The 13,026-nt window shown below is 42.5% G+C and overlaps 1 protein-coding gene across 1 annotated transcript in view; it reads right to left on the reverse strand.

The window, feature by feature from the left end:
- Window positions 1-13,026, reverse strand: part of kirrel3l (kirre like nephrin family adhesion molecule 3, like) — a 46,714-nt gene that overhangs the window by 14,474 nt on the left and 19,214 nt on the right. The window contains exons 2-3 of the mRNA XM_016507724.1: window positions 1,864-2,016; window positions 950-1,099 (exon numbers count right to left, since the gene is read on the reverse strand). Of these exons, the coding sequence (XP_016363210.1) occupies window positions 950-1,099; window positions 1,864-2,016 (303 nt within the window). The remainder of the gene's footprint in view (window positions 1-949; window positions 1,100-1,863; window positions 2,017-13,026) is intronic.

Below are 13,026 nucleotides of genomic sequence, written 5' to 3' on the forward strand. Positions count from 1 at the left end.
TATTCGCTACGCTCTAGTCTGGGAATTCGAACAGTGCGCCAAACATCGGCAGTGTGCACAAAGGCTATTGTTGTAGCCCTACTTTTCTTTGGTGAGTCTGTGTGGCTGTGCCAACTTTGTTCAATTAGAGGCAAAATTATTTTTATTGTGCAGTAACAAACTTGGCCTTTCTTGCTCTCATAGAGCTAAATCTTTAACGTCTCATATTTTTAGCCCTTGATATGCTTGCACTGCAGGGGAAATCTATGTTTTCCAGGTACTATAAAACACGGCTATGTCCAAGTTGGGCCACCAGGTGTCAGCAATGTAGCACTGAGCTAAAATCCCAGTGATCATTCCCCCCTCCTCGGTCCCCACCACCCCCCACCCACTGTCGCTAAATGCCGGAGAATATGTAGATCAATCACATTGCGTTAATGTAAAAGCAGCCCTGCGTTGATGAATTCCGTGAGTCACTGTAGATTGTGCTAACTGTGCAGACTTTGACTTTTTACCATTCACGCAAGTCATTTGTGACTGCTGCAATCACATTTCCTTGGCCCTTCACCGTGTTAAGTGTCAGTAGGCTATAGAGTGAGAGAGGGAAAGAAACAGTGAGGTGGGGGTTGGATCATTTCCTCAGTGTTTCTGTCGACTCAGTTTCGCTCTGTTTGAAGAAAATGAGTTCTGATGTGGCGTGATTTAAAATTGTGAATAAATAATGAAGGCTTGACTTATGATTGCATGGGGGTGGGATCTCTGAAGTGTTTTATGTGGAGCAGAGAAATTTGCAGTTTTACGCATTTGAGGCAGTGTTTTAAATACTGTTAATGCAATTGGGGACTATGAGGAATGCTCTATTCCCCTCACTTTTAATAAGCTGCAGGAGAGTTATATCGCAGTGGTTTCTTCTCACTCTCAATCACACTCACTCACTCATATCACACACACACACACGCAGAGTTCTTACCCAGCACTGTCAGTTTGGCTCTGTGTGATCGCAACCCAGCCTGCGTGGCTTGACACTCGTAGACCGCATCATCGCCAAGCTCAGCTGAATCGATCACCAAGCTGTGCTCTCCTGATAGCGGGTCTCCCATCAGAGAGTAACGTACCCAACCTGATCCACACAAAAATCACTGTTAGAGATATACACACACATATTGCCATCACAGATAGGGCTAGTTTTTAGACACTATTCTATGCACATTAAAAACTTGGTCAGCGGCAACATGTGAGATGCCTCGCTTATGCAGCCAGCAAACATATACTAACTTCACTGTCCAGGTTGTTGCCTTCAAAGCTGCTGGGGAAATCATTTAAATGTCAATGCATGACATGAGCGGTGATTGATTCTCCACCTCAGCCCTAGCAGACGGCTGAGATGATTAGACAAATTAAATGCTAGTTTGCATTAGCCGTGGTGTTTTTTGCCTTACAGTTTCTACAGTTGAGGAAGTGTGGCAGTGACATTACTCAAACACACATCCGCTGCAGAGAAGGGATGCTGCCCTTTACCTGCCAATCTATGATTGGTTTTATCTCCCAGTTGTTAATTGGAAAGAAAAAGATGAAGATAAGAGAAGACTAAGCCTTGGTAAATGGACTTCAATAAGCATTGTGTACCTCCTGGGGGAACGGCATCATTTCTGCCTTGCTACTTGCTCTAAATTTGGTTGACATATAGGAAAGTGGGTTTCTAGCTAATTACAAACCAGTGCACCATTTAGAAGCCAGTTGAAAATTAATTACGTTGACTTCATTTTTTCCCCTTTCAACTCAATTTTCAAAACTGACTCCGTTGTGAAAAGCACTGTTGAATGGAATGACTCACTAACTTCACTCAATTTTTCCTTGTTTGTTTGGGCCTTATAGAATTCTTACCGGGTAGGTCTCGTTCACCGCCTAGCGCCAAGCCATCTTTGGTCCACTGCACCATGCCCCGGTATCCCACAATCACACAGGGCAAGGTTACTGATTGGCCAGCAACCACTACTTGGTCCTGGGGCTGCTGGGAAAAGTAGGCTGCTTGAGACACTGCAGGAGGAAAACACACACACACAAAAACATGAATACCTTGGTTGTTGTTTGATATTGTGATGCAAATATGTATAATGAGCACAGTGGATCCATGTAGTTGATCACAGACTGTGCACATACATACATACATAGGTCTGTATGTGCACAGTCTGTGTGGACCCCAATGATGATGAAATTTACATCAAACATTGTAAAACTGAAGCATCCTTAAGGGCTTATGACTTCATAACATTGTTCAAATGCAAAGACAGGCTTCAATCTACCATGTACTGCTTTCAACAAATTGGTTAAAAAGGCATGCCATAGCATTTATTCTGTTTCAGTTTTTCTTTAAATGTAGATGTGCCACTTTTCTTTGTATCATTCTGGCTCTGTGAAATGGACCAGTAGCTAGTTGGATCACCATGGTAAACTGCAGCAAGACTCTCCCTCCTAATGCTGAAGTCTATCTGTCATTTTGCTCTAACCAGTCCAGCTTTCAGGTCAGTGATTTTGTACAGGGAGAGAGATGGGAAAGCACAGAACACATTAGTGCGATAGTATATTAGCGCTGAATCAGCAAGAGCCATTCCAGCTCACATTCACCATCTCTCTGCAGCAGGTAATACTCTTCCAGATACACAATGAAACACAATTTTCCTTGCAGTACCCATGCACTGGTCTCTAGGAACATATTACCCTTTTACACTGATCTAAATCCACTTTGCCTACCCAACACACTCTTTTAAGTGAAGTTTCACGACTGGTCACGCACTGTGCTATTTTTTTATTTTTTTTTTACCAAGACCAGCGAGTGGCATTTCGCTAACTGATTGATGCAGAAAAGGCTTATGTTGCATCATCTTCCGGTTGGAAAAAAAAAAGCGCAGTCCGTAACACATTTTACAACAGTTTGGTTTTCTGCAATTGGCAATGGGTCTTGGCGTCAGCTGGTCATGACTTATTTAACTCTTTCCTATGCCCATATGGCAACCTGCGTAGAATGACATGGAAACGATGTCCTGTTGAGCCAGAGAATCTGTTACCACTTCCTAGGGTGGGGGAAGTGGTGTTTTTCAGTAAAATTGTATGTTAAACAATCAAAGGAGCTTTCAGCGTCCCATGAGAGCCATCCATAGCAGAGCATGTGAGTGGAGCGGAGCGTGAGCGGAGTGGTAATATTTCCTTAAGAGCGCAGAGCGCCTTTCTGACGATTCCGCTCCGCTCGCTCAATACGCTCAGCGCCACTCGCTCAACCCAGAATGCCGTTTGGTGATTTGCTTGTTCGAGATCTAGAATCTGTAGAGATCGAGAATAGTAGAGCAGTTATGGAGTTCAGATATTGTTTCAACGAAGTTGCAAGCCTTATACATAAATGTAAAGTAAAAATCAAAGTTAAGAATGAGCAGGGAGAAGAAACTGAGAGGGAGTGCGGGGAGACTGTTAAAGTTAGTACAGATTCATATTGATTACAGAGAGCACGAAGATGTGCTACGCAAACATGGTGCAGCAAAAGGTGAGCTAGTTACATACCATAATAAATGAATAAACAGGTAGGCTAAGGTTATATTTGGTTGTACAGAGCCCCGATCATGACATGCAGACAAAATCATGGCCACGAATTTAGAATAGGCTAGTTCTCTTTTATGCTAGGACTACATTATGGCCACGAATTAAGAATTAATTTTTTCCTTTAGTCTAAATTATGGCCACGAATTAAGTATTCGTTCTCTTGTTTAGACTTAGCTGGCACGAATTCATTCTTTCGTTAATTCGTTCATTCCCTAGTTTTAGTAGGCCTAAATCGTGGAATGAATTACACACCGCTCCGCTTCGCTCACATGCTCTGATCCATAGCGGGCTGAGAAAGGCACCTGCCGCCTCACTGCCTTCCCTCTATTTAGGCTTTGCTGCCATCTTTCTTTCTCCTTTTTAAACACTTTTTGCTCTGTCTTTTTTGTCTAATTTGCATAGAGGCTCTCCATCCTACTGAAAAAAATAAATGCACCCAGACTAAACAACAAACAGCCTTCTCTCGCTCACTATCCCAGTCACTTTTATGTACATACACAGCCTTCTTACACACATTTCTGTCTTTCTCCATTGCAAGAGCTTCATGATTGGATCTGGTGCATCATGAGCCCTCTTGAAAGTAGAAAGATGGCAACCAGCCAGAAGTAACTAATCCATTCACATGAGATTTCAGAGAAGGTGAGGGGGGAAAAAGAGGGGAGGGCTGTTACTGCTTCTTCAAAAAGAAATGGACCGTCCCCCCATTTTTTTCTGCCTTTCCTCCACTTTCTTTTGCCCTTTTATTTCTGTGTGGTTAAATAGGAGAATAGGGTGCCGGTGGTGGATAAAGAGGGATCTATTCAGCTGGTGCTAAACCCCTCTGAAACTTCTCTCTTTGGGCCAGGGGTGTTTAAACAGACAGGGTAGGGGGCCCCACCCCAGGGGGGCCAGCAAGACGGTGAAAGGAGGGCAACATACGGTGGCCAGAAACACACTATTGTCCTCTTGTCCCTTGGTTTTAATAGGCCTCTTCATTTCCAATCAATCCTGCTAAATGCAAGCTTAATAGCTTTTCAATAGCGGCTTTTCCCCCCGAGGGAGGCCAGGATTTTCTTTCTCCTCCATCCTCTCTCACTCTCTGTTGTTCTCACTTTCTCTCTCTCACTTCATCATTCTCACTGCATTTCTTTGAGCTGAAAAGAGGCTTCCGAGCTTGGCTGACAGAGTTTGGTCGAGACTCAATTATCCACTCCATCAAGGGGTGCAGCAAAGACCATCCACCCCCTAACCTCCTACACAACCCCACACCAGTGTTCTCTCTCAGAAACATAAGCTTTCTTTCCCTCCGAGGCAAAGGCCGGTGCAGATTTCAGGTCTTTTCAAACTTGCTCTTTTCTCCCACTTGTGCTGACAGTCCTCTTTTCTTCTCTTGAGGATGGACACAGCCAGACAGGAGAAGAAATAGAGTAGGAGGGAGACACTGCAATAAAATGGAAGTACCAACTTTCTACTGGGCAGGCAAATTGGTATGTTAAAACATAACTGACAAATAGCCATTTTAAAATGTAAATGAAAATAGAAAAAAAACACAAATCAAGCCTAATTTTGACACCTACTATTTACTATAACCCTCAGATCACCCTGCATGAGAAGGATACCAATGCTCAGAAATAGTTGTCTCTCTTCCAAAGAGTTACCTAGTTTAGTTTTTTCCCTACTTCATTATTCAAATGTTACTTTAGTATTAAACATTTTTCTTTGTTTCTTTGTATTATTTTCATGCTATCATATGTATTGTCTCACTCCATCAAGGGGTGCAGCAAAGACCATCCACCCCCTAACCTCCTACACAACCCCACACCAGTGTTCTCTCTCAGAAACATAAGCTTTCTTTCCCTCCGAGGCAAAGGCCGGTGCAGATTTCAGGTCTTTTCAAACTTGCTCTTTTCTCCCACTTGTGCTGACAGTCCTCTTTTCTTCTCTTGAGGATGGACACAGCCAGACAGGAGAAGAAATAGAGTAGGAGGGAGACACTGCAATAAAATGGAAGTACCAACTTTCTACTGGGCAGGCAAATTGGTATGTTAAAACATAACTGACAAATAGCCATTTTAAAATGTAAATGAAAATAAGAGAAAAACACTAATTTTGACACCCTGAGACACCCTCAGATCACCCTGCATCCCACAAGTGTCCCATTCCCTTGGGAACTTTTACTGAGAGAAGGACACCAATGCTCAGAACTAGTTGTCTCTCTTCCAAAGACCTACCTAGTTTCTTCCCTATATGATTCAAATGTTACTTTTAGTATTAAACCTTTTCTTAGTTTAGTATTATTTTCATGCTATTGTATGTTATTGTGAAAAAAAAAATCAGAAACTAAGTAGCAATTACCTCTTTATTTTTTGGAAACAGACTTATGGAAGCCCTCTATGACACATGATGTTTTTTCTTTTAAAAAAAGATAAGATCAAAAGAGCTAAATATGACTCTTCTGTCAAAAACAAAACTCTTTTTGACAATATTATTAGCGGCGGTATTTCTAAGCCAAGCCTTTAACTGTATGTTTATATAGAATCGTTCTTTTTGTACAGTCCTGCCATCCCTGGAGCTCCACTTTTATGAGATATTGAGTCTTTTTACAGATACTGTAATTGTGTTGTGCTTCTGGGATTCTCCTTTTTGCGTCCGGTACTGGATGAACATCGATTGCAATTAAAGAATCTTGCCCCAGCATCTAAATGTTTACGAGCTGTGATAATTCATCAGGATGAGCCGATGTTTAAGGGCTTTTGTACATTCAATAGTTCCTCTTTAGACCCCTCACTGAGTTGTGCCTCTGTGCATGTCTTTAATCACTCTCTCTCACACACACAAGACGTTCACAGCTTGCATTCGGGCCCATTTACAAGTTACGCACCCGTATCAATGCACGCACCAGGCCATATGAGCAAAACCAAAAGCATCTTTATTACCCTTGCAACGCATGCAGACATTCACACACACAAACCTACATATACAGCGAAACGAGTTCACACCACGGGAGTGATTCAGTGCTCTCCAAATCTTGCTCCAAGAGAAGCTCAACAAAAATATCACATCTGGTTAATGAGTCATTTCAAATTGGAATAATTCCTCCTTGCTGAATTAGCCAATTCTTTAACGGCATGTTAGCGGCTTAATTACATGAGTTCATTCCTGACAGAGAAGAGAGGGATGAAAGAAGGAAAAGAAGACGAATAAAAAGGAGGAGGTGTTGAGATAAAGAGCAGCAATGGTGGGAGAGAATTTACTTTTTTTTTCTTTAAGGTAGACTCTTTTGAGGTTTTCTAAGCCTCTCCTGCTTAGAATGCCCTCAAGGAAAGAGCAAAAACTGATTTAACATGAACAAAAGTTCATAAGCAGTAAAGGAAAATGAACATAAAATATAAAACAGGATAATAAATATTGTACTTACATAATGAGCAGGTCAGACAAAAGGCTTGGTATTAACATGGCTGTCTGGCTCATGCAATGTCATTACAAGGTACCATAACAAATAAAGTGGTGCGTGGGATAAGACAGAGAAAGCCGTCTCTAAATCCTACGTTGTGATTTGCTCCAACAGTGTGTGGCATCTGCATGTGCCTGTGTGTTTATGCGTTCCCCCTTCCCCTAGTAACAAGGTCACAACACACTTGGCCTGATACACTTTAATCCGCATTTTTTCAAAATGGAATATCATTCCACGGCACTGGATGGAAGCAGAGAGGAGTGTGTGTTCATGTGGTGGCGTAAATAGGGCAGGCGTGCTGTGGGGATTGCGGCTCACATTTAGTTGCTACTTTGACACAGTGACTTTGTCTTTTTTTGTCACACGTTAAGTGCAGCTGCAGCTGGGCCTGACTCGAGCATGACATATTAAAGAGCTTTGCTTTTTTCTCTCTCTCCCCTACTTTCTCCAGGCTGTTTTTAGAGCCCAGGATGCGTCTGAGGAGAGTGCCATGCACTCTGCCTCACTGGGACGAACGGAAGAACAGATGTTAGCAATGATCCCTCTCTGGTCTACCCTCGCTAGAGACAGCGGGGAGTCTTGATGGTATTACTGAAAGTGTATGTTTGTGTGTGTGGCACTTGGTTTCGCCCCTGGCACAGTTGCAGATAAATCAGAATATTTATCCCATGTCAAGCCATATTTAGCCCTCCCTCAACCTCTTCACTGTTTGTTCTGACAACTCTGATTATAAACAGTGAAGATATAGCAGGAGGGTAATACAGCTCACATGGATTCATGATCATGCTAAAATCTATGTAGACAGATAGACAGACACTGCTTTGCTTGCCAAAAACTTATGTGCATCATTTCATTGTTGGATCGTTTCAACAAATGCAAGCGACCTGCATTTGAACGCAGATAAAGTTATATCTCAATCAAATTCATTCCACCATTTCCTGTCCTGTAAATAATAGAAAAGCCAAAATCACCCTTTTCGTAGCCTGCTCTTCTATTAAGTTCAAACAGCACCTTGAGCATTGTGCTCAAGACTCGTCTAGAGGAGAGATAGGAATAGGAGCGAAAGAAGGGTAAAGGGGTGGATGAGTGCAGTGGGAAAAGAGAAAACTAGTGGGAAAATGTAACTTGCTGGAAATAAACAGGGCTGTCTAAAAGCGATCCATTGTGCCTGCTTCAGATAGGCCACTAAACCAGAGCTGGAAAGAGCTGAGCTCCATTCTGCGCCATGGAATTATCCTTTTGTTCGGTGTGGGTAGACTCTATTGTTTCATTCTCATTGTGGAGGGTGAGCGTGTGTTTCTGTGCGTGTGTGTGTGAAATAGTTTAAGCACATGTGAAGATGTGTTATACCAAAGACCTTGTAACAGTCTGCATTTGAAAAGTCTCCCTTGTAAACATAGCCGTCTCCTCTACCTAATGTCCAAACAAACTGAGCCAAGGGCCACTGGTATTTGCTTCTGCAGTTTCAGAACCTGCCACCTTTCATTCCTGTCTTCTCTCCCTCGTTCTTGCTTTTCCCGTTCGCCCGGTCTCATCTTCTGCACCTTATCTCCTGCCTCGCATTCCAGTCGCACCTTCCCCCCTTTCTTTCTCACTTTCAGTGTTGTTTTGTGTCTAAATTGCAGCCTAACAGCTTTTTAAGAGCTGTTTGCAGGGGTTTAATCCTCCTAGCCTCTTATTCAGTCGGCAGTCTATTGTAAGCATCCTGGCATGGTGCGAGACCCTTTTCAAAACGACCATACAGCTCATCCATCCATCACACCTTCTTCCTCTGTCCTTCTCTCTCTTCTTCTAGCCCCTCCAATCCCTTTAGTAAACCCCCACTTTTTCTTTTCCCTCCATCCCTCTCTCTTTTCTCCTGTCAGCCAGGCCTGATCCCCGGCATCAATGCTGAGCAGGGCCCTTTTCACAGTTACATAAGGTGTGACAAATGGTTGATTTGCCTTCTCCATGCCTGTTTCTGCTCCTCTCTCCGCATTCCAGACACCCTGTCCCTCGCTCACACCCTCCTTGTCCCTGTCCTTTCTCTATTTATCGGCATGAAAATTGCAGGGGTTCAAGTCAGCCTGTCGACAGAGAGAGTGAAACGGGGATGATGGGGGGTCTGCAGTGGCAAGAAAAAGCAGAGAATAGGACAGAGCTTCCAGCAGGGGTGGAGAAGGCAAGAACATGCTTCTGACAGATAGAGGGCTCAAACAAGCCCTTGCTTTTGAGAGGGAATGAAGGAATCTATAATCAAGCATCTCACCCTGCAGTTATTTCTCACTCTGTCTTATTCTCTTGTTAGTGGTGTTTGCTAAGGCAATTTCTCATAGTTAGGGTTAGGGATTTGCTGACTATGGACATGAATGATTTATATTTGCATTTGCTCATTTCGCAGAAGATTTTATTCAAAGCGATGTTTAACCCTCAAATCATGTGGCTGGTTGTTGAGTGTTGTGCTTTTGCTTTTCTAAGTAATCTGACTTAAAAGTTTTACTTGGCAAATGACAAAACTGGCAAGGAGGGACCTAAGCCATCTAGAGACCAGAGTCTAAATAAGTAATCACCTAGAAACCATCCAGAACAACCTGCCAACCACCCAGAATACCCTTAACCACCAAGATTTGCAAAGGAAAAAAAGTTTTAATCTTGGCCTGACAACAGCGGGTAACAATGACCACATCATCAGATCGTGTCAACCCTACAAAGGTCAGATAAGAAGGATGATAAATGGAGAAATATGCATGTGTGTGTGTGGCGCTTAGATCCTCTACTTGCAGCAGAGTCTGTGTCTGTCACGCACTCCTCACTGCTGTGCTGTGTCTCTGGTGAGCATCAGAACTTTTCCAAGTGTCATTATTCCAGCGTTCCCATTCTCACTCTCCCACTTCAGAGTCTAAGAACTCCTCTACTCGAAGACGGAAAGCTCTCCGCTAGGAACACAAAGAGGCAGGGTAGAAAAATAAAAAACTAGAGAGGGAAGGAAGAGGGGGGAGGATGAGATTGTCTCTACACATCAGCCAACTGTCTTGACAAGATGTTGATTGAGCCAGTCTTGTCATTTCATTCCTGCAGGTCTCTTGGTATTTTCTGGAGACGGTTATTGCTGCTGCTCTCCCTTCTCTCACTCTACTTTATCTACTTTCCGTGGCGCCTCTCTCTAATTCTCTCTCTCCTACAGCATGCACCAATCTCACTTTATCTCTCTCTTGCTTGCTCTCTGTTGCTTAGTGTACAGTATGATCTAAGATCTAGTATGCTTTTAAATCATTAGCGTTGTGCGCTCTTTCCATAAATATCTGGGTTACTGTATGCACCTACACCTTCACAATGATGGAAACATCTACAATCGGTCCGACTCTGATGGGCCTCATTCACTGAGAGGAAAAATAAATAAAGACAAATGAATAAATAAACAACGCTTTTATATGCACTCTCGTTTCAATCCTTTGGCTGTGAAGTCAAGCCAACAACAGGTAAACAACAAAGAAAAAGCAACACTGTAAATATGGCAAGATGATTAAAAATCCATAAAGTCAATGAAAAGATCACATTTAAACGTGCCGCCCTTATTCGCCTTTGTTGATCTCTGTGCCCTGCACTCACTTTCAAAAAGCGAATGAAATGAAAACAAAGAAATCTAGCACTTATACTGAGCTATTGGGATGCTAGACTCAATGCCCTGGGGTGTCAATTAATTTAGTCTGGGGATTTGTGGCCTACACTTCCTAATTGAGCCCAGTGGAGGCCCCTGTGGCTCTCTGTGATAGGAGGAAGTGTGTTTCATAATTAATACGGTTTTTATTATACCGTATATATTGTATTTATTATTGTATTTATTATTTGTTTTTTTTTTAATGAGGAAAATTGAAATTTATGCATCTCATTAGAGCAAAGAGGGCCATGCACTTTATTGGTCTAAATGCAGAGAAGAAAGGGAAAATAGCTGTATGCATCTATGTATGTGTGTGTGACACTTAGGTCCTCTGCTTGCAGCAGAGGCTGTGTCTGTCACGCACTCCTCTCTGCTGTGCCGCGTCTCTGGTGAGCGTCAGAACTTTTCCAAGTGTCATTATTCCAGCGTTCCCATTCTCACTCTCCCACTTCAGAGTCTAAGAACTCCTCTACTCGCAGACGGAAAGCTCTCCGCTAGGAACACAAAGAGGCAGGGTAGAAAAATAAAAAACTAGAGAGGGAAGGAAGAGGGGGGAGGATGAGATTGTCTCTACACATCAGCCAACTGTCTTGACAAGATGTTGATTGAGCCAGTCTTGTCATTTCATTCCTGCAGGTCTCTTGGTATTTTCTGGAGACGGTTATTGCTGCTGCTCTCCCTTCTCTCACTCTACTTTATCTACTTTCCGTGGTGCCTCTCTCTAATTCTCTCTCTCCTACAGCATGCACCAATCTCACTTTATCTCTCTCTTGCTTGCTCTCTGTTGCTTAGTGTACAGTATGATCTAAGATCTAGTATGCTTTTAAATCATTAGCGTTGTGCTCTTTGCATAAATGTGTGGGTAGCTGTATGCACCAACGCCCCCACAAAGATGGAAACATCTACAATCAGTCCGCCTCTGATGGGCCTTATTCACTGTGAGGAAAAATAAATAAAGACAATAAAGACAAATTAATAAATAAATAAATAAACAACGCTTGTATATGCACTCTCGTTTCATTCCTTTGGCTGTGAAGTCGGGGTAAACAACACTCAGAAAAAGCAACACTGTAAATATGGAAAGATGATTAAAAATCCATAAAGTCAATGAAAAGATCACATTTAAACGTGCCGCCCTTATTCGCCTTTGTTGATCTCTGTGCCCTGCACTCACTTTCAAAAAGCGAATGAAATGAAAACAAAGAAATCTAGCACTTATACTGAGCTATTGGGATGCTAGACTCAATGCCCTGGGGTGTCAATTAATTTAGTCTGGGGATTTGTGGCCTACACTTCCTAATTGAGCCCAGTGGAGGCCCCTGTGGCTTTCTGTGATAGGAGGAAGTGCATTTCATAATTAATATGTTTTTTTTTTCCTCATACTGTCTTTATTATTATTATGTTTTAATGAGGAAGTGATGGTGTAAATGTATGCATCTCATTAGAGCAAAGAGGGCCATGCACTTTATTGGTCTAAATGCAGAGAAGAAAGGGAAAATAGCTGTAACCTCAGTTGTTAGTGGCATATTGAAGTCTGTGCATGCATGGGAGTATGTGTGTTGGAAAATAAAGAGAGATGGGTTCAATGAATACCTTGTTAGGGTTGTTCAATGTGTGTGCTTTTTTTACCGCTTGGAGGTTAATGTGGCACTAGCAGTTCTATTGAAGCTTTCTAATTTGATGTTTTTTTCCTTTTGCCTCGAAATAGAGACTGGCCATGGCTGAGTGTTGTTTTTGAAGACCACCGGTTTGTTTGATGTATGAGAGATTTAATTTCTGTTCTATTACAATTTCCCTTTAGCTTCATTCTGCCTGTTTTGCTTCCTTTCTTGCGACACCTATGTGGTGGCAACTTCTATCCGCATCACGTAACAGTATACAATTAAACAAACCGCTCCTTCATCTCTCTGGGGAGGATGGCATCGGCTGAAACAATGAGCTGCCTCTTCGCCGGTGAAAGGGCTGACCCACGCTCACGGACGGCCTTCAAAACTGCCGTGATTAATCGATATATGTGGTTTTCTCAGAAAAATCACCACATTTTGCATTTCCTTCCTCTATCAAGTTAAGGTGGTTGGGGGTTGGGTAGTTTAATTAAAGACCGAACTTTCTTGTTCATCAGATTAACCTGGACTCAAAGTGTTCTTTTAACATGACTGATGACTAAAACCCTCCAGAACACAAAATAACGGGTGGCGAAAGAGGATAGAAAAAGGATTGAAAAAATCTTACCTGCCTACCTCAATACATCCTGGCCTGCTTAGCGCAAAAGAGAAGAGGGAGGGAGGAAGGGGACAAAAAAAAAGTAATTTCCTGAAACTCCATTTCTTTGGTGGTGATTAGCAAAGAAGTGTAATTAGGCTGAAATGTGAAGTCAGGATTTTTT

The sequence above is a fragment of the Sinocyclocheilus anshuiensis genome, unplaced genomic scaffold (assembly GCF_001515605.1).
Source record: "Sinocyclocheilus anshuiensis isolate Anshui unplaced genomic scaffold, SAMN03320099.WGS_v1.1 scaffold758, whole genome shotgun sequence".
NCBI lineage: Eukaryota > Metazoa > Chordata > Actinopteri > Cypriniformes > Cyprinidae > Sinocyclocheilus > Sinocyclocheilus anshuiensis.